General features: G+C 45.3%; 1 protein-coding gene across 2 annotated transcripts in view; it reads right to left on the reverse strand.

The window, feature by feature from the left end:
• Positions 1 to 22,763, reverse strand: part of GABRQ (gamma-aminobutyric acid (GABA) A receptor, theta) — a 76,025-nt gene that overhangs the window by 31,259 nt on the left and 22,003 nt on the right. For both annotated transcript variants that reach the window (XM_009331622.1, XM_009331621.1), the window contains exon 3: positions 16,688 to 16,755. In XM_009331622.1, the coding sequence (XP_009329897.1) occupies positions 16,688 to 16,755 (68 nt within the window). The remainder of the gene's footprint in view (positions 1 to 16,687; positions 16,756 to 22,763) is intronic.

Below are 22,763 nucleotides of genomic sequence, written 5' to 3' on the forward strand. Positions count from 1 at the left end.
GGGGGGCGCGGGATGGACAGACTGTTGCACAGGTTAAACACAAAACAGAGCCGTATGATGACAATATCTGACATTCTGCAATGGGTTGTTGCACAAGAACAGACTGAAGGCAAGGTAATGGAAATAACTTTCCACAGAACCTGTGGAATTTGCTGTTACAAAAGCATGAAGTCAGGTGCTTAACAGTATTTTGGAAGGTCTAGGCATTAATGTGGAAAATACAGTCCAAGTCATAAAAGGAAGGGACTAACAGGAAAGAATAGCCCAAGGACACAGAGCCTCCATGCTGCAAGGCAGAAGCTCCATCTTCCAACAGAAAGTCACCAGAAGCATCCCTCCCAGGCAGGCTGCTTCATAAACCCTTAGCACAGCTCCTGGAAGATACGGATCATTGGCAGGTTGGGTCAGATCATTTTTCTTTGTGCTGTGACCTGTAGAGTCCCTAGTACTAAACTTGTCCAGAGGCAGAATTGTGCATGCTCATTGGGAGCTACGCTAGACTCAGAAGCCAGGATTAGAAATGGAAGGAATAATGTATGTGAAAGGGTCACATCTTTGCTCGGAGTACAGTATTTCTGGCAACATGGATGTCTCCTGTGCCTAGTCAATTTTTGTGGATGACAAATGACTCTGATCACTTTCAAAGCCCCTCTGAAAGGTAAGGTGACTATTCCAGGCTGCTAGTGGAGGTTGTGTTTCACCAAGCACTTGTAAGGTACTAGAAGCAGTAACATTTCTGCAGGGGAGAGTGCACACTGCTCTTCTGCTGCTGCATGACTTTGGGCATGAGGGATAAAGGAGGTTTTGCAGCTTGCCTCTAGCACTAGCTCTCCACTTGACTTTTCCCGCTCCGCCCCAACTTTGATAAAGCACCTCCTTTTGGAGAAGTGACCAAATAAAAGTCCTTCCCCATATAAGGAAATGACATATGGTGTCCTTGTCCAAGATCACAAAAGAACACTAGGAAAGCCAAGATGCTCCAGAAAGAGGGAGAAAAATGGAACATCTGACTTAGTAAAAACCAAGCTGCCACTGCCAGAGACTAATGAACAGTTTGTTGGCTTCAACTTCTTTGATGATTAAACACCAGCTCCTGTTCCCATCATTCTTGGGAGAGAAATTAAAGGACAAAGTAGTCCTCAAGTATGTTTCATTTTAAGGAGGGGATAGGGGAAATAAGAGGAATTATTTTTAAGGGGAGGAGACAGGATATGCCTGCAATCAGTTGCAAAGAATTGGAGCAGTGTAAAACATACAAGAGAATACACGAAGGACACAGCAAGACGGCCACGGTTCTTCCTTAGCAAGCTTGTTTAAGAAAATTACTTTGCCCTCATAAAAGATTGTCCATTTCCACACAGATAAATCAATGAGTCCCAGACCTTAACGAGCACCAGTTAATATGACATAAGTAAATACCCGAAAGCAGTCCTTCCAGCTCTAAGACAGCACAAAGTCTGTTCAGACTCTCACCTTTGCTTAGGGCAGGAGGCAGCAGCTCTTGTAGTTACTGTACGTTTCATGGGGAGAGTATTTTGCCAAAATGCTGCTTTTAATTTCTCTTTTGGTGCAAGCCAGTGCCCAGTTTACAAGTCTGAAGTTCTGCATGACAACTGTTCTACATAAAGTGACAACTATTTTAGATACTGCTCTTCTCCCTGCATTTAAGCTTAGCAGGTGAGAAAGCCACAATCTCTTTCCACCTCCCCTGTTTCTGAATAACCAGATGTCAGCACTGACTTGGAGATCAGGAAGAGCACCTTCCACCTGCAATCTCTCTGCCAGTAACGCAAGGGGACAGGAATGTGTTGGCTTTTAGGATATGCTCTATGCCTTTCTGTGCTGGAGGTCTTTGTGCTCTTGAACTCATTTTCTTTAGGACCTGAGAAGTACTTTGCATGGAGATGTTCCCCTCACTAATCTGATCTACTTTTGTAGTAATTTGCATGTATTTAATTGCTGAATACATGTCCAGAAACTGGGACAGATATCAGCTATATCCTCAACAACTAGGGGTGTGCAAGTAAAGTGTCACTTTGTTGCCCTATTTCTTTCCTGTCATGCCCTATCCCTGCAGCACCTGGATTGGTGCTGGTCCTGCAGCTGTAAGATAGCTGGGTCCTAAGCCAAAAGGGATCTGCCCATGACAAGGCTTTTCAGACTTCTGAGCCTGTATATCAATGCCCTATCTAAGCAGGAGGCAGCACCACATGTCATCTGCTTAACAGCCCCAGTCATGCTGGAAGCAGAAGTCAAGAGGAGAAAGCCAGAGCTGATGGGCACAGGAATGAGTATCACCTGCTCTATGAGCACATGCAAAACAGCAACCTTGCTCAGTATTACAGGCAGCAATCCCAAAATCACCACAAGCTTTCTGACATCTTTCTTAGGCAAGCTCTTAGAAAACAATGCCAGGCAGTTTCTATTCTTAAGCCATAAAATCTGTGAGCTACTGCATACCATTTCTGCTGGTCTGGTGTCCTCACTCCCCATAAACTAGTAGCTGGGCAACACCTGGAGCACATTCTACCCACAAAAGCAGGGTTGTTATACCTTCCCATTTCTGCATCACCAGCTAGCTTTCACTCCAAACCTTATCATAACTTGAGAAATTGTCTTTCCCAGAGAGGAACCACTTAATGAGAAACGGTCAAACTAATTTTTGGTTCCTATACCTTCCCATGCCAAACCAGCACAGAAGGGCATGGCATGCTTTGTCCAGACAGCCAACTAAGGCCAGAGAAGCAAGGCCACACATTAAGTTCAGAAAAAGATGATGCACGAATTTGACCAGTTTTCAGGCAGAAAGTCAAAGGGATGGTGCTTACACTATCTTCTCACTGATAAATGGGCTGGGAACTGGTAAGGACTCATTGTAGTACCAGGAGAACTAAAAACAGGTAAGATGCTCACTTGAACAAGGAGGGAGCTCAGGCAGCAGGTCCCCAACTGAGTAATTTCCTCCAGGAAAATGGCAAGTTAGAGGGGTGACTGGCTTGAGATAGTGCAGGGAGGGCAGCAAGCTGACATGCCCCGCCCTCCATGAGAAGTATGATGTATGTTTTCCCAAGTGAAGTCTGTCTCAGGAATGACATGGGTCTCAGACAGTGCAGGTAACATGGGTTCTTCCCCCTCCTGGAGATCCTTAAAGGCTTATTGCTTACATCTATGTTCTGCTAGTGCATCAGATGTCTCCAAATGCTTCATCAAGTCTTCCCAAATCCCTTCTCTCTCTTACCATATTTACTTAAGGCAAAAATCTTAACTTAGCCCCTTTTGTTGCTTCTCTTAACCTCTCTCTAGGTATGCACAAGGTCACCCATTACCACAGTGTGAGACACACAAGAATTAATGCACTCTCTGTGGAGTCTCAGAAAAGTGTTATGATCATGCATTGCATAGCTGGGAAAGGGAGTCCGAGGGCATGCTCACATTACAACAAGCTTTCTGGTTTGAAGTACTTGGTAATTTAAAACAGATTATGCTGCCATAGGTTTCTGCTGACCCATGACAGGAAAACAGGGTGCTTTCAGAAAGGCCAACTTTACCTTCCACTGTTTGCAGGCACTAATCTGGTATGCTACACAACTGCCTTCTGCACACCTACAAGCCATGGGACAGTGCTGGTGCCTGTATCCCACCTCTTCTCCTCCCCTCTCCCACCTAGCTTCTCCCAACTCATTTTTTCGTGCTTTCCCGGCACTACCCTACTGCATGCGTTGCATGCATACACATATGGGCATATCTAATATACAGCCATTAAAGCTCAAAAATGTTTTTAATAATCACTTTGTATTTAATTAAACATGCAACAACTAGCCTCTTAGAGTAAATTAAATTAGAGTCAGACATTTGAACAGTGACTAGTGAAGATATCAGTTTCTAAAGCCCTCAGAAGGATGGGGGAAAACTGGATTATACCAAGGGAAAGGTGATGCTGGAAGACCAGACCTTTTCAAAGGGGCTTCACAGCCTCTGCATGTATCCTCAGAGAATTTTCACCTTGTAGTGACTTTCTTACCTCTTGCTTGCTGAGAGATACTCACTTCAAGTGGTTAAAACTCAATAGGCTTTCTAGCAGGAGCAACCTGGTAACAGAAAAGTGTAATTTCTCCAAAACATTCCCAGAACTCTTCACTCCTTTGTACCTTTTTTATATTTAAATGAAACATCCTCTTCACCTTGCAAGAGTTTTACTGGACACCAATCCAGTCAGACTCTACCCCAAGCAGGAGAGATTCTGCAGCCCTCCACATAGACACTGACTAGTGGAGATCACAGGGAAGAAAGGCTGGAGGAATGCAGAATTAAAGCCATTAAGGGGCTTAGTAGCCCCTTTGAATTAGGTACTCTAGAAAACACCTCTGGGTATCAATTTCAGCTCAGTCAATGATAATTCTGTAGGAGACTTTGGGCACTTTCACCTATGCCTCATTTTCTCTTATCTGTAAAAATAAGACACTGATGCTAACTTGCCTCCGTGCTGCAGCTTGGGATCCCCTCAACTCTAGGAAAATGTTAAATGTGTAATGAACAGAAATGACTTTTTCTCCCTGGGGAAAAGAAATTAAATAGAGCTTGTGGCAGTCAAGACCACCAATGCAGTTTGGGGCTGCATAAGTAGGGAATCACATTATGAATGAAACAATATTACTATTTTGCATGGCAGAATAAAATGCTGTATATACAGCTCTGAGCACTGAAACCATCAGGCTCTCTGCAACAATATCAAGGCACACAGTGCTTTAAAGACACTATTTTAACTTAGAGAAGGAAGGTTTGATATTCCAAGTTCCGCAAACTGCCACAAAAATGTCATTTCCCAGGAGGTAGCCAGAGGCAAACAAATCCTTTAAATGATATAAGACGACTAACGTGTCCTGGGCGGAAGAATCACCTCAACTAGGCTGGCACAGATTGGCTTGACCAAAAGGTTAGATTTACTGTAGAAAGTAAAGTTTTATCACGTAGGTAGCATAGCTGGGAGTAAGCAGATAAGATGGTGAAATGCAGAAGAGCAGAACATATTTCTGGCAAAAGGGTTCAGTTAGGTCAAAAGTGGTCTCCTAAGGGTAGAGGATGGCAGCTCTGTGATTTGGAAAACAAGGCCTACTTTTCAACAAGGCCAAGCAAACCGGATGCAAACTATTGCACTTGAAAACCCCAAGACTCCTGCATACAGAGACCCAGTTCTATATCTGGGGTGACTGCTTCTACATAAGAATATTCTGCATAGCCCTATCTGTGGCCCCTAAGTTGACAAACTCAGTAAGATTGAGTTATTGTTAGAGAAAAGGGCTAGCAATCAACTGTCTCAGCTGTGGTGTGAAAAGAGCACTGTGTAGTCATCCTGGGACCACCAAAAAGTACAGGAGTATCAACTGATATGGTTCTAGGAAACAATTTCTACTGTCAAGGGTACTGACCAGACAATGTATCATCATGGATTTAGTCTACCTCTGCCTCCATCCATGGGTTAGTCTGCCTTTGGTCATGACAGAGTACAGCCAAGGGAACCAGTCCAGGCTGACAGCAGCAGCAGCGCGCACAATATGGCCCATGCTATCGTTCTTCAACTTTAGCAATCCAAGTCTTGTCTGCAGGATCATAAACCTGATGGACGGGTGCAGTGTAGTTAAATGACAATAGCATTAAAAAATGCAGCTGTATGAAACACTCCTGATTCTGCTGAACAAGTCAAGCTTATTACAGGATGCATGAAGATAAAGGAAATTTCAGCAGGCTGTGGAGGTCCACAAGCAAGCAGACTTTGACTTCACAGCCAACTGGATGGCGGGGAACAAGCTGCAGTCTCTGTCCATGCTGAGTGAGTGCTCTCTGCAGTACCAGGACCAACAGTCCTGGAGCCAAGGAGCTCTGTTTGCAGAGCTGGCTGAAAGTTATTGGCAGGTAGCCCATGTGAGCTCAGTAAATAAAGTATCCAGATAATAAAAATACCCAAAGGCACTGTTTAATTTTTCTGAGGGTTCTGATACAACCAGTAATATTGAGAGGGAACAGAAATCTTGCAGACAAGAACAAGAGCACAGGAAAAAGCCATCCTTCCAGAAGAGTGGAACACAAGGCACCTGGTAGGTCTGATGGCTCACAACCTGTACAGCTAAATACCTGACACTCATTTATGGGGGGGAAAGCTGAAAAGGAAGAGGGTTTGTGTTCAGGAACTAGACTGGGACTCAGGAAAACTAGGCTCGGACAGGAGCTTGTGAGCTCCTGTAAAACCTCAAGTCCCCTTGAACCTTAGTTGCAAACTCTTGATGGATAAAAGGGTCAATACTTAGTGTATCCATGACCTAGGAATGCATCAAAGGGGATGGACAGGGAGATACAAGTCACAGGCTGCCTTGCCCTGCAGTCACAGTGAAGTTAAAGGAGATACTGTGGTAGCAGGTTGCTGCAGTGGAAAAGGGAGATGAGGTCCAATCTGTAAGCAGTATGTTTTGGGTTTGCTTCCCTCTTCACTAGAGCCTCAGATGGGAGCTCAGTGCACCTTGTAAAGAGGGGCAAAGGATGTATAAGAGGGCATACTCCAGCCTGGTGTCCCACTGCACCCTGGCACAGATAGTAGGAGGCCAGCTGTGCTCACCTTGCAAGCAGTGACATGGAAGGGGCCAGTGAATCTTGCCTTTTACTCCCTCCTCTGCCATTTTTCTGGCTGGAGTTGACCTGAGACTCCACTTGTGTCAGGGCAGCAGGGACTGCCCACATTTCATCCCACATGCATGCACACCCTTCTTCCCTAAAATGATCCCTTTCATCTGACTAGAGGACCTTTCTGGATCTCCAAACAGCTCAGCAGATCCTCTTCCTTTTACCATCCCTTTTCCTTGAATGTTCATTTTTCTCTGTAGCCTAGCAACTCAGCACAGACTCAGAATACTAACAACTCCTGTCCCCACACACGATCTTCTCCAGAGGCCTGAAAAACGCGATAGCAGAAAGGCTGAGAAGTGTAGGAGCAAGCACAAGAGATGTAGGGAGCATGCAGGGAGCCTCTACCAGCATTCAGAAACAGCAAAGCTATTCAGCTGTCCTATCTGCCACCTTCACTTAACATGTACATAACATAGAGCTATATATAGCCCCATTTATTTACATATTCAAATAGCAACACGACACGCACGCACTTGTAGTTGGATCTAGGTTCTATATTGAGGTGCTGGCACTCTTGCGCACATACACTATTGCTAGATGCTTTAAACATATATATGACAGGATGTCAGAAGGTCAGATTCTCAAGATCTAATTTGGTTTTCAATCAAACCAGATGAAGCTTTCACTTGTGGGAAGATACTTCAGCATTCTGCAGTAATCCTCTCCAATGCTGCAGCATTGCTATTGAAACAGGTGGCAGTTTGGAACATTGCTCTCAAACACAGACGGCTTTTTAATATATATAAAAAAATATATAAAAAGGCTGTGGGAGTTCTGCCTGTGTAAAAACCTGAATAAAAACGAAGCAGAAAAAAAAGACATTTTTATCCTGGGCAAAGTTTTCTGCAGTAGCAATTCTAACTACTACAGGAATGCTGGGGTGCAAGCTGAAGTGGTTCATACCACCACCATACAACACTGACATGTTCAGATCTAAAGATAACTTGGCTGATACAGGAACAGATGGAGCACTGCAATACATTGCACTGTTCAGCTGAAAGCATGCTGCAAACTATATAGCCATGGACTCTCATCCTCTCCAATATGACTTCTCTCTTGCCGTGGCGTGGAGTCACCTACAAAATGCAGAGTGAACTTAGCCTCTTCAATGAGAGCACAGAAATGTTCTCATTTGGGAAATCGCCTAGTGAGCAAAACATGTGAACTCTGTTTCTCGGTACTGGAGCAGGGTTGACTCAGCCCTCCTGAGGCTTGAACTTGTGATACTGGAGGACTTGCAGAGCTGCTCCTTAGGGATAACAGCATCATGGAAAGATGCACGGGGGGAATAATTTTTAACAAGCTTTGCCACCACATTTTATTCGTGCTGCAAAACCCAAAGTCTAGGCTAGGAATCAGCCAGTCTACCCAACAGCTTTCCCATAACCAAGAATTTCCAGTTATGCAAAGAGCTTTCTGCAAACTCTCCCATTGAGATATGTGAATGCTACAAGGAAGAAACCAGCAGGGTAGAATAGAAAGCCTCAGGGGCAGAGAGTCATTCTCTAGTCCAGCAGTTCACAGTCTTTCTTCCACTGAGAGCTTGTTTCAGCCAGGTTTCCACAGTTCACCATTTACTGATCTATGTACATGGCAAAACCATGCAATTCAGCCAACAAAAATATTTCATTCAAGGACATCATTAATGTTCAAAACATCAGAGCCCTTCAGCACAAGCATAGGAGACCCCTTTATAGGGGAAGCGATAAAGCTGTCCCCTTTCAGGACACCCCCAGGCAGTACAGTGGCAGGGACCTGGAAGGACTGCTGCTTTACCAGGCTGCTCTCTGCTACACATGCACTGAGTCCTTGAGACTTCTGTCTCGGAAGGAATTGCTGGTGCTTTGTGCATATCCTAGCTTCCAGCTGGCCACAGCATTTGAAGAGACTGTATGGTGATCTTTGGGTTGTTACTTAGCAACTTGACTCTAAGATGTAGTGAATTTACTGGGCTGACTCTGCAGTCAAGCAACACCAGGACCAAGGGCATAGGGAGAGATTTGTCATGGGAATGGGATAATCTGTGAAATATTATGGAAGACAAATAAGATTTTTCCCTTCTACAAGTTGCCATAAATGCAGTAAATATTGACATATGAGTCACACTGACCTATTTTCTAGTTCTTAAGCCAGGACAATCTCTTTGCAACCAATTTCAGAACCAATGAATGGGGAGTACTTCAGGCCCCTTCACAAGTTTGCTTTATTCTTAACTATTTTGTGCAAGAACCCCACCCTCTTGTGGAAGGACCATCCCTGTCTTTGGGGCAGAAAGGGGAACACTGCCTGTTTATACTTGAGCATCCACTCCCCCATACCATCACACTGCAGAGCGCCCTTGAGGCCAGATGCTTTACTTGTCCTCACACACTACCTTAGTCCAAGAGATGTTTAAGCACAATTAGTGGGATTTCTGCTAAAGAAAAGCATAACGTGGTGTGAGCAGATATCCACATCTGATTCTTGACTTTTTAGACTGTATCAGTGCTGATGAAAGTCACCCTGAGCCTCAGCAGTCACAGGATGTCACCACTGCAAGGATTGACAAAAGTAACCTCGAATCTAGCAACGGCAGATAAGATGGGTCCCTGACATCTGCTTTGTTGCAAAGATGTTTCTAGGCGTTCAGTAGATTTCTACTCTTACCATCTATCTAGATGAGCCACAGAGCAGGCAGTTGTACCTCCTGCCTGCAAAAGAGACCAGCTCAAAGCTGCTATGTCTAGAGTGGTTTGGAGGTTACTCTCCACCCCACTACAACCATCTTTTATTTCTCCAAACATCTCTCCAGCAGAAGGAAAAAGCATCAAGATGCTGTTGCTTTCCTTCAGCTAGTGAAGTGGTTGTGTTTATGCACAAGCTACTTCCTATTGCTGGAGAAGTAGAGACATGAGAAGGCCACCAAGGTGACTATACGTAACTGATGGCAGTGTGCACAGGACACTGCACACAATCATTGTGCAGGACTGCCCTTTGCATCCCCTGATAACTCTCCCCTTCACGAAAATGCTGTTTCCCATGTACAGAACTGCCACTGTTTGATTTCCCAAGCAAACAGCCATCCAATGCATTGTGGCCCTGCACACCAGGACTTGAAGTGACAATAGCTGCACGACCTAAGTTGTACTGAAGCAATCATTGGCAGAGGAAGGCACAGACACTTGCCAGCTCTGAAGAAACCTTCCATCTCAGATGCATATTTGCAATACCTTAGTTTAAATCACAGCACACAGAAGCCCCTAGCACGTGAAAAAAAGCACATTATCCCTACCTGTCCATGCCAGCACAGAGCCTAGGGATATCTCACCCTAAGTCAGAGCTGCATCATTCTTACCATGCCATGCTGGTAGGATGTGGCCCTTCTCCAGCACTGAGGCCCCACAGCATCTTCTGCTACCTGCAACATTACCATCCCAGGAGCCTACAGCAATCCAACAGGACTACAGCCCCCACAGTACTATTACAGCACACCATCATTAGCTCAGCACCAAAGCTGCCTCTTAGTTTTACCGTATTTTGGCAGCCTTCAATATTCAGCAGCCTTAAATACCAAGATGTAATGTACACACACACTCTTAGTTTAGATACCACAGTGTCACAGGGCTGGAGATACCCTAGGCTACAGGGAAACATTTACAGCACTGGAGTGTCATGTCATACTTGTATCTCATAGCATATAACTCCAGAAACCTCTGACTGTAGGATTTAAATGCTTTAACCTTTGCTTTTTTAAAAGCTTTGGATATCCAGGGACATAAAATAGACTGACTGGGAAATATCTGTATATCATTTATCCATTGAAAAGAGATGGCAACAAAACAGAACACTTTCAGTTAAGAATAAGAAAAACACTGATATATTTGAAAAGACTATATGGTAGTATAAGGTGCAGTATAATAGTAGAAACCTCCTCTTAAAAATCTTGTTTTTTAAAGCTCAAGACATCTATACCAATGGGAAATCCTTTTCAGGGGCATATTGCAGCAAAGTTGTTTCTGTCCATTATTGCAGGCTGAGGGTCTGCTGAGGGTCCTCAAAGGCTACTGCCAAAGCTGCATCGGCCCCAAGGAAACCAGGGTTTTGCAAACATAATTTGACTGTCGGAACAGTTCAAGAATGGATTGGACATCATGCATCCAGATCAGAGATCCCATATGGATATACATTTTCCTGCCTTTCCCTTCCCCTTTCCTGAAAGGGCCAAAGGTCAAGAGTTCTGACCAGGAGAACGTATAGCCTAAGAAGCTGCTGTGCTGTGTACCAGAAAAAGCCTCTTGTATGGAGCCTAGCCATCCACACTGCCTTCTTTCATCAGCTACACCCAGCATACAGCAGAGTCAAGCACATATATTACTGTGCATGGGTTACACTGAAACTGAGATTCAACTAGTCAGTGCATATTCATACTCCAGTGAAAACAGAACTGCAAATCCTGATCAGGACAGATTCCACTACAAAGGCTATTTCAAGCATGCCTAATAGATGGAATATTTGATGTAGTGAGAAGAGTGATGCCCCACTGATGATGGGATAACAGCTTGTAAGATGAACTGTCCTGGTCAAAAACATCCTTACACACAACCTGATCCACTTTCTTTTGGGTTAAAAGCCAATTTAAAACCCTTGCAGCTCATCGCTGTCTTGGGACACGCTTTACATCTCTCATGAACAGGAAAAACTTCTTTGCCAAACTAGACAGTTTGCTTTTCAAGCAAGCTTCAGGAAGTTGGGAAATAGCAGAAATGATGCTTCCTTCCATAACCCCCAAGAGATCCAGTGCAGTATGCCAGCGCGAGTGCAGCCACTCTGACAAGACAGCAGTGTAGCAACAGGTGATACAGGAGTAGGGAGCAGGAGGCAATGAAGCAAAGCATCAAGGTCAGCTTTGCCAAGCATCCTGCACCAACCTGTAACCTATCTGCACTGCAGACTGTCCCCCATCAAAAGGTATTGCCAATTGCACAGGCATCGTTCTTTTAACACCTATATTCCTGCAAACATTTCTATTTGGAAGCCTTGTTTCTTACACTAGCCCTCTACAACAATCCTCTTGTAACTTTTCAACTTGTCACCAGGTTTATAAAACTTTAAAGCTAGTGCTATAACAAACTGAAACAATGTTATTGCAGATGTAGAAGAGCATCTTGGGATGAATAAATTATAGGAGCCACAAAGAAATCACAACTATAACGGCTGGATGCTCCGAGCTGTCTATGGTGTGCAGATACACAGGAGGGAACAGGTTTAGGACTGCACAGATCACAGGGCAGGAAAATTGAAGCGTTATGAAGGGTAACCGTCTCTTATTTCAAATGCATACAAAACTTCTGGTTGTTTTCCTTATTGAAATAGTTCATTAATGCTTGAAGGGAGTCTGAACTGTCTGGTACTAGAAAAATATGTCCCCAAAGATTACCTAGAGAGAGAGAGAGAAGGCTACAGTTGGAAGTATTAGCCTCTAGTCCCACCATGCAGCAAGTACAATATACCCTGAACAAGCCAGTCCTTAGCTGAAAGGGCATGCAGGAGTGGGGGAAGACTCAGCTCCTTCGGAAGCCATTGGTACTGGATACCATCGAATTGGATCTACCAAAGCAGGTTGGTTAAACTAGACCATTAAGCTGATAGCGACTTTGGGCAGCATTCAGGCCACGTACCACAAGGACGGAAACCTGCATGCTGCTTCAGCTGCAGAGTGACCAAGCTCCACGCTACCAGTGCTCTTCATTCTCCTGGGTCAGAAGTACTACTAGACTCCTCAATAACTTGGGTACCATAATAAGATGTCTGAACATAGCACTGTCCAAGTACCACTATACACCAACAAGCATCTATAAATACCTGCATGTTGTTCCATGCTTACTGCAATTCAACCACCTGTAGCAAAATTGCATTTACCAGATAACTTATCCAGCCCATTTCCTTTAAGGAAAACTAGGGGATATAATCCTTCCATTCTTTGCAGATCATCTGAGCTACTGAACATCATTATGAAGACATTCCTCCTTTCACCCTGCCTTTAAATCCCCAACTCGCAAATTTATACAGGGTGTGAAAAGACTCCTGCTAGGCCTTTTATCTTCATGGATCAGCACTTCCCAGAGGGTTTGCCACTCAAATGTGCCCTCCCCAACACATATTTGGCCTGGCCCCTAGCATCCTTTCGCAGGCATTTCAATTGATGTCACTGATCTTGGCTCAGCAAATAATCCTTCTAATCACTGACAAGAACAGAGGCTGCAGCTCAGCGTTGCTTAGCAGGGCTAAGAGGAGTACACAGTAATAAAGCATTACTCTAGCAAGTGAGCTTGAAAATACCGCTGACCACACACAGGCGGCAGCTGCAATGAACAAGAAGGTGCCATTTTTTTAAAAAATAAGGACTGTTGTTTTGGTCCCTCGTCACTGGGAGATCATTACAAAGCCAGCACTGTACCTATGAACATCCTGCACCCTGGCATGAAGCCATCTTTGGAGCTGTACCATGGCACAGCATCTGGGCATGGCCCCCAAGGAGGTGGAGATGCATCGCCTTTGTATAGTAAGGCACCAGGAAACACATAACGTGCAGGGAGCTGCAAAGCATTCTGTATATCAGTGTCTGGGAACTTCCAGCATAAAGACATAACTGTGTTGCCTTTGCAGAGAGTCCTGTGTCCTCCAGGATTGAAATGTCACCACATCATTTTGAGAATACAACTCCCAGGGGAGTGAAGGCAAGGAGTGCTCCTTAGATTGTGGGTGGAGCTGTATTCCTCCACAGCACTACATCCAGTTGGACTCCTGTGGAAAACAACTTTTTGAATCATGCAACGGCTAGTCACTGACAGAACTTGTTCCCCACCATCACACAGCCAGCAGATGCCAAGAGTCCCAGGGAAAGGCATGGGAGAGCTGGGGGCTCCCTCAACCTGCCCAGCCCCAGAGCCATTGTTCCCAAAAAGATGTCTGAGGATTAATTAATTATCCCTACAAGGGGCAGTAAGTAATAACACTCCTTGTGGAACAATAGAAGCTATCCGGTTGCCATGACAACCCAGCTTCACTTGTGTGCCTTTTATTCATTGCACAGTCCCTTTCCCAATCACACATGATGCCAAAAAATGCCTTGCTTTTCTTACCAGTATCTATGTCCAGAGCAGGGGTAAGACACAGCCCTTTCCCCGGGGCATCTGTTACACAAAAGAATGATGCACATAAAATCCCTTCAGTCTGGAAACTTACATCACATGAGAACTCTTCTGCTCCCTAAATGTTTGTTCTTTAAGATGGTTCTGATCTTTTAAGCCCTTTTTGCAGCTGCCTCACTGTGGTGCTTATCGATCTTGATCTTGAGTAGGTTCTCACATGTAGCCACTTTGTCCCTATTCTTCCCCCCCCCCCGGCCCCAACATATGTAGGAAGGATGGGCAGGAGATTACGCTTGTCACATCAAACAGGGCCAGGAGGGATAATCAAAAGCCCAGAAGTGACATGCCTTTGCAGTATAAACAGGAGCATGGCATGGACAGTGCCTGGTGCCCAGCCTGATTACAGCCATACCACAACGATCAAAACACTCAATGTCCATCAATAGTGCTGCCCAATTTCTGCAAGATCCACACCAGCATGTGGATGAAGGTCCATGCCAGGAAACCTGCTCTCCCATGCACCCCACAGAGATATTATTGTTGCTGTTTCTCCCCAGCCCCGAGCATACACATTTGCCCCAGCCATCCTGCAGCAGAGGGAAACAGGTGTTCACTGGAGAGGGGAGAGCATCACATTCACATGGCAAGGGTTGAAAAGTGTTGCTAAGAGAATGGATACTAGCCTAGGACACAGCATGCCTGGCCACAGCTGCTCACAGCAGGTGTATGACAAAGCACTTGATCAGCCTTTACAGTCCATGGACATATCTCCAGGAAGATTCATCCTGAACCAGCCTCTGCAGTGCTCAGCTACCTTCTCAAGTCTACAGAGGAAGATCAGGGCAGTTGTTACAGGTCAGCTGAGAACGAAAACCCTCACTCCCTCCCAGTTACGTGTGTGCAGGCTGGGGTCTTAAGCTACAGGCCCAGAATCCAAATTGTTCATGCTGACTCTAGCAAGGAGGGTGACAGCTGGTTCACCACATAGGAAAATTCAGATCCAAGTTGAGACCAGAGAAGGAGATGACTCAAAGTTGAGCTCTGCCCTGACAGGCAAGATAGATCAAGGTAGGTTAAGCCATCTGGCTCTTCTAAGTTGAGCCTATCCTCAAGCACGGCTACCCAATGCAATGGGGACATATGTCTGTACCTGAATTTCTGACTGTACACACTATCCAGCGTCAATGTTACTAGACTGAGGTGTAACATGCCATGCAGATAATTACGGTAATGGTGGGATGATAACAGAGAGTCTGCAAGAGAAACTGTTCCATATGAGAACCTGAATGTTCATGGTTGGCCCTTCATCCTGGGTCATATCAACATATGCATTCAGGATTTTCAAGCAGTTTAGAAACCAAAGCGACTAGTCAGATTGTCTCACTTCCCCTCCTCCCACCATGCAACAGCAGAATAGCTGGTGGGCCACAGAAACAGGGCAGGAGAGTCCAGAAGCAGATAAATAGGACAGGAGCATTGGGAGACCAAGGTTTTAATTGACTTGAACAGCAAGAGCTCTAAACTGGCCTAGGATTCTTCTGCATGGGTCAGGAACGGAGGAATAGGACAGCTGCTGCCAGGAGGTCCCCACCACCCTTCTACTCCACTCAGCCTCTTGGAAAGGAGAGGAGTTTGGAGGAAAAGCCTCTGGGAAGGAGGGAGGAAGGCAAGGTTAGGCAATGATCAGCACACTCCATGTCCTCTGCTGGGTGCTAAGGGCTTCTGACAGATAGATCCACAGGTCTGGATGTGTACCCAAACCATGACCAAAATAATTAACAAATTTCACCCCAAACCATTGCTATCTGAGCAGATAATTTTTTTCTTCTCAGTGATATGAAAAGCTCCAGTCTATGAATGCCACCCAAAACCAGACCTCTATTAGATGCCTCCCTTTCCAGTACAGATCTCCAAAGAAATGCCAAATTACCACCAGCAAGCATGAAAACCCACTGACTGCTTTTCAACTTGGCAGGCACAGGCTGACCGTAAAGCCACCACTGCCTTTGTGTCAACTGAAAAATACAACTTGCATCTACTCTTTCAAGGCATAAGCATTAATGGCTTGGAGAGGTGGCTGAGCAACCAGAACAGAAGGATAAGGGATGAGGATCTGCTCTGGATAAGATGCCACTAGCTCCAGAGATGCCAGCAGAGATCCTCTGTCCACATGTTCACACATAACACCATAGATACTTCAGTGTGCCAGCATAGACACTAACCCTACTAGAATTTACCCCACATTAGGAAGTGAACTACTTCACTGAAGTCTGTCAGCATGTCCAACCACATCAGAAGTACCACCAGCAGGGGTAGGTGTACACCACAGAGATCCCACATGCCAGTTCAGTGAGTTCAGTATTGTTTCAGCCTAGGGCTGGGCTGAGGCTGTGGGGACAACTGACAGGCAGGCCCAGTGACACAGGCCACTCAATGGGTGGAAGGAGTAAGGCTCGGACTGAAACCAGTATGCTGAGAAAAGACATCTGGAAAAAAAACAACTCATTTCTTATTGCCCAATTAAGTGTTTGATTTTCTTTATCATCACACTACATGTGGAGAAATCACCTTTGAATTCCTTATGCTTTAGTGAGGAAGAATTCTGTCTTAAATCAGAGTTCCCATCACCCCTCTGTCCAAAGCAGAAAAAAAAAAATACTTCTTCAGTACCAGACAAATGTCACTCTTCCTCCAACAACTTCCCAGCTGCAGGGAAGATCTGTAGTAGGAGGTGAAGAAAGCAGCGATGTGACTACCCTGCTTTTCAGAAGTGCACCCTGAGATCTCAGGTGGCTCCAAGAAGCCCTTGTCTTGGAAGCACATCTCAACCAGAAGATGGAAGAACAGTTTATTAGGCTTTTTTTTTTTCTTTCCAAACTTACCATGTTGACTTCTGAGATCTGGTCAATGCTGGAGATATGGATGCTCATTCCCACTGTGACAGGGTTACCTGAAACACAAATAGACTGGGTTAGGACCACATTCAAGCCCTCCCCCCTTATCTACTATTAAAGAATCGCCTAGAAATGCATGGATATGATTTGAAGCAGCCTCATATTCCCCAAGTATCAAGGATTTTGAAGTCACATGTGCTCAAATGATTAAAGAAGACTAGATTTCTCTAACTCCCAGCCTTACAGACTCACTCCTAGGAGTAGTGCAGCCTAAGCTTGATTCTTTAATTCCTGGAAGTTAATTACCCCCTAGTTATACAATTATCTCTGGTTATTCCAAATAATGCCTTCAGAGACCATCAGTAGGCTCCCAGTGGGCTTGCATAAGGTGTTACTGATTGACCATACAAAGAACATAGCAATCAAGCCCATGTAACACATGGGCAGGAAAGATATTCCAGCTCACTCCTCCATCACTCTGTCAGCTCTGAGTGCTCAGTCTGAAAACCCCAAGTGAATTTTAATACCCAAGATACCAGACAAGTACAAGGACCAGATCTATGAAGTGAGAAAGCAGTATTTGTATAGTGGCTTTACAGAGCAGAGCAGCGCTTGGATTAGAGAACAGATTCTCCGTTTTACCATGGGCATCAGGGCACACATCACTCCACATCCTCTTGCCTGCAGCCACAGAACTGTGGTAGACATCTTGTGCACAGGTTTGCTGGGAAATTCAGATATTCCCTTACCCAGTGACCAAGCTACCCTCATGCTGCAGTAAGTGCCACTGACTGCGGCATGCAAGATGAGCTTGTGAAGAAACGCCACACAAGGGCAGCCACAGCCAGACCTATTGCCCTCTCTTGCCCAAGCACAGCAAGAGCTGTATTACCACTTCCCACATACCTGTAGAGTAAGGGCAGAAACCAGCCATTTCAGCCAAATCTTCCGGATGTGTGGGCATCCCAGCTAGATCCAGATTCATACCCAGCTCTGCCTAAGCCCCTCTGACTAGCAGCTCCCACAGCCAGGCAACAGGACAGCCCTTTCAGTGGTGTTTAAGCCACAAAGCAGTTTGCAGAGATACACATCCACTACCAAAACCAGCAAAAAACCTCCTGCAGCTTAAGATGGAGGTTCTGAATGCTACCCCTCTCCTGTCATCCTCAAAGCCAGAGCAAAAACTCAATTCCACCACAAGCAAAGCCCCTCTTCTCTCACATGCAAGGCGGAAAATGATTCCTTGCAGTGCAGTACTAGAAAGGGAATGGCAAGCAGTTATGCCACTCAAGTTGTTAACTCTTCCATGGACTCATTAGTAGATCTAAGTGCTGAAATATTTACAGATAATCATGAAAGTAATTAGGCAATTGGGGGAGAGGGGATAACCACACAACTGGAAATGAAGTGATTTTTTAATTATGTGTTACCAGAAGTAGGGAAGTAGTGTCATTAGGGCTGCCTTGTGATTGGGTGTACTGTTAACCGAGACCCTCTGCTGCAAATTAAGCGGCATTATCCTTTAATGGAATATGAACAACACTGAAAACATCAGAATCAACAACTGTAATTAGGCCCTGCTATGTAAATCTCCTTAAAGAGGCAGTGCTCTTCTCCAGCACTCCTGGCTCACTGTCAGGGGTGCTGGAGGCAGGGGTGTTCAGGAGACCTTGCAGAGCCTCTGAAAAATCCCTACATGGGCACACTCCTAGCTACATCTTTGCTGTACTGCTACATGCATCTTTCACAAGGGAACCAGGTGGGAAAACAACCAAGAATCATTCTGGGGAGAGCTGATTCTCCTACATCCTCCCTTGTGCCAGAGGCTGACAGTGGCACAGGAAAGCTTTTAAGGAAGTCTCACTTTGGTAGTTTGTCTTTTTTTCTGAAATCAGCGCCTTATAATAGAAGCCACAGCAGGAGGAAGTCACCGCTGCCCTGAGGATCTTACAGACTAATTGGTTACAGAAGGAAAGATAGGGCCATGCGCAGGGCTGCAGCAGCGTTGGGGAGAAGCCAGCTCCCAAATCCTGAGCCTTTCTGCCAGGCAGTGTTGTTTCCTCCAAGAGTTGCCCTACTGCCTGCTTTGCTTCCAGTCTGTCACCACCAGTACTTGTGTCACTGTGGTTATGTGTCCCCTCCTGCCTCAGTGCAACAAGTGGTTCTTCCCCCCACTGCTGTGTAGAAGATCCACTGAAATCACCAGGCTGGGTGTTTATAGCAGGGGAGCACTGACAGTGACGATATACAAATATTTGTCAAATACAGAGTCTATCCAATCTAATCTATCTGTCTAGACATTTGTGCTGTGTTCATCACCATGGTATCTGAGCGCCTGAGGTCATGCATGGACTCAGTGTCAGAGCTGTGGATAAGATCCAGACCTCCCAACTCCCAGGTCCAAGACCAGCGCTGGAGTGATCAGCCACACTACTCCCCATCAGCCTGGGCTCAGCTGCACCCAGCTCCTATGCGCACTCAGCAGTGTTTCTCTTGACCACTCTGAGCACTTGCCAAGACCTCTACACCCCATCTATCATGGCAAGTGGGAGGCTCCACTGCCCACTTGCAACCCCTGGGGTGTGTGCCCATCAACCCACAGGCAGAAGCACGTGATTGTCATACAAACACTCCAAAGACGAAAGTATGCAAAGTCCTGCCTTTACCGGACCTGCTCTTAGCTTGATCACAGGGAAGCCATTTCACCTTCTCCATCCCTGTTGTGAAGACTGGCTCACAGTCTCCTCAGGACAGGGATGCAAGAGCATGTAAGGAAAAGCATGCCCTACCTCTTACTGCAGCCAAACGAAAAACTAGACCGGCTGGTGTCCAACATTCAGGCTGTAAGTAGTACACAAAATAAACAAAGGACATCAATTCTGCCAATGTTAATAGCTTCAGGCAAGAGGGATACAAAAGTAGGGTATTTAAAATATGGGATAACGTCATCTGTAAATTTGTCCAAAAAGGCAGAACTCTGCATTTGTGGGTCGGAGACAAGGCAAAAGAAGCAAACCTGATATTAAAAGTCCACGTTTATCTGTGCCTTGCCAATGGGTGCAAAAAACTAGACCTTCTCCCCTTAAAGAAAAAGCTTATGCCTAGAAAAGGTTTGTAAGATCACGAATGAGGGAGTGTGAGAAATTCTGCCACTTTCACCAGTGAACAGCACTCTCACACGTCCCTGTTTCTCACCACCACTGGAGAAATCACCAACATTTTGTCCTGAAAGTAGTTTGGTGCCTGTGAAAAATGTACTCAGGAAGTTGGAAGGGAAGCACACAAAAGTTATAATAAAACCTGTCCTTTTTCTGCAAGTGATACTTGTCAAATATAAAAACAGTCAAGGTAGAGAACAAGTTGTGCTAATCTGCAATATTTTCCCAGCAACCAGTTATTACTTTCACATTTTATTTTATAATGCTTAAAAGCCCCAGAACCTAGAGTCATGTTGCTACAGAAGTAATTCCTATGGCACAACTGCAGAGGAAAGGTCATGTTTCCAAGTCTGTGTCTGCCTGCACTACGAGCCAGAGGTGATGGCAGCCTGGATCAGGACATCTCTTCCAGATCTCAGCCTAGTACCTCAGTTGCAGAGAGCAGGGAAGACAATAGCACAAAATTCAGTGTAATAGGTCTTCAGATAGTGGATGCTTACTTGGGCAACTGCCCTGTACTAAGGTCCAAGCTGCCCTCTCTTCACTCCTACCCAGGAAAGTTGGACTAGAGCAAGCTTGGGTTTCTCTGCTATCAGATCTCCAACTGCAATACAGACACAGCCAAAGAGACTCAAAAACAGTAGGCAGATAAACAGGGCTTACTTAATATTATCATCCACTGAAGCCACACCATTTTTATGAACTACAGCCAATGCTTTGAGGAGTCTGGTTCATGCATTTCTGACCACATGAACTTGACAATGCTGGCAGAGCCAAGGCTTGCAGTTGCTAAGGGACAGGCATCAGCCTCAAACCTACCCTTTAGCCTAAACTACAGGAACAAAGGCACTAACAGGGATCTTGAGAGGTTCCACAGCCCATATTTTTCATGGAAGCAGACCGGAGTTTCTTTAAACCACCAGTGTTAGAAGTTCCACAGCTCCCCTGGACAGTCTCTTCCTGCATTTCACTGGACTGAAGGCTTTTTCTAAATATTCAAACTAAACATTCTCTGCAGTGTAAATGTAGTTTTGTCTCATTGTTTCCCCCCAATGATAGTGAAAGAATAAATCATCCTTCCTTAACAACAGCTTTTATGTACTGAGAAACCATTACACCCTTGTCCCTCCCCCACCAATACTGTCTTGACTAGATTAAATGCACCTGATTTCTTCAACCTCTCCTCAGAGGTCATGTTTTCTAAAGCTCTGACAATTAGTGCTGCTCTCCTCTGGCCTTTTGCCAATTTGTCTACATCTCTATTTTAAAGCATGTTATCAAGAAACCAGCCACTGAAGTAAAGGTGACATGTCACCCGTACAGAGAAAAGAAAAAGCAACCTCCCATGTACAGCATTCTCATAAAACCACAGAAGCCTCTCCAAACCCACTGCACCCATCCTGGGAGTTGCTCACTTTGTGTAGGAGGTTAGAGATGTTAAAGGGGCAGCCTAGCGCTTGCCATTAGAGTGCATCACACATGCAGGAAGAGGGAGTGCAGCACTGTCTCTTTTGGACAAGAGGGAAGATTATTCAAGACATCTTTGTGCAAGAGCCCCAGCGTTGCCTGCTTGCACCCTGCCTGTGGCATCACCAGCCTGAGATCCCTGCAGCAGCAGGAAAGCTGCTTTAAGGTCTTCTGCTGAGTAAACAAAGCCAACCAGAGAAAATTAGAGGTTTCAGCCACTAAACCTACATATAGGTCTGTGTCTTACCCTGCAATTGTAAATACCCACAGGCATAAGACTCTGTCCATGCAAAACCCTGCTCCTCGCCCCCAGCTCTCCAGAAGCCAGAGGACAGCAATGGCACTAGAGCCCAGAAACAGCAAGTCCCAGACAAGGTTGCCCTGCACTGGCTGGCAGAACTGTCTCTGCAAACACAGGGTGATACAGGCAGGCATGAAGAGGGCAAGGTTTGCTGATATATGTAGCTACAGGACTGCAGTGCCTTACTTGCATGTTCAGTGACCCCCACACCAAACAGGATCAGCATTTAGGATATTCTCAGGCTTGCCAAAGGCATGACCAGCACACAGACTATAATTTTGCTCCCAGGACTTTTTCCCTCAGTCTTATCCCTGCTTTCCTGAACAAGGGAAAACTGTTTAGTACCTGCTCTTTCTGCAGAAAATGGTTTGCCTAAGCTGCCTGCCTCTGCTTTGTTCACAGCACTGAACCTCAGGGCACCCTGGCTTTATGTTTACATCTTAAAACCACGACCCACGCTGCTGCTACGTACAACAATGAGTTGGTTATACAAGGGCTGACAGACATGGTTAGTTAGGAGACAAGAGCTCCCAGGTAATCAGAGGTGCAGAAGGCAGCACATTCAGCACAAGGCTTGTCACTAGCTGAGGAGCTGCTGCCTGGATGCAAACATACAATCTCAAGAAATCCCACTCTGTCCCTCCCAAAACAGATATGCTTGAATAATTTTCAGCTGATGGACAAATTAGTCCTGGGCCATAGTTTTTTTAAACCCACCCAAAAGATAACTCAGAGGCCAACTTACTATCAGGACACTCAAATTCACTGTGGAGTCTATACCTAACCCCCAGGACAGGGAGAATGGAAATGCTCCTGGGTTTTCACCGTATAGGAGGATTGTAAGAGGAGTTCACAAATTGCTATCTGCATAATAGCTGTGCTCACAGATCAAGACTGAGACTCTGCTACAGCAGTTAATAGGATAATGTCTAAAAGATGCCATCACAGCAGGCTACACAAGCCAAATCACAAAGAAGTTTCCCAACACTAATTTTCCCATTCCTTTCCTTTTTTTTAGCTTAGTTCAAACTCAGTAAGTGTTAACATTGCTTCAGGAGCAAGGAAAGTTGACGGTGTATCATGAAAGCAAAAATGTTTTGGGAACCGCTTTCATCCAGCATCTCTGATTTGCAGTGAA

The sequence above is a fragment of the Pygoscelis adeliae genome, unplaced genomic scaffold (assembly GCF_000699105.1).
Source record: "Pygoscelis adeliae isolate BGI_AS28 unplaced genomic scaffold, ASM69910v1 Scaffold79, whole genome shotgun sequence".
Taxonomy (NCBI): domain Eukaryota; kingdom Metazoa; phylum Chordata; class Aves; order Sphenisciformes; family Spheniscidae; genus Pygoscelis; species Pygoscelis adeliae.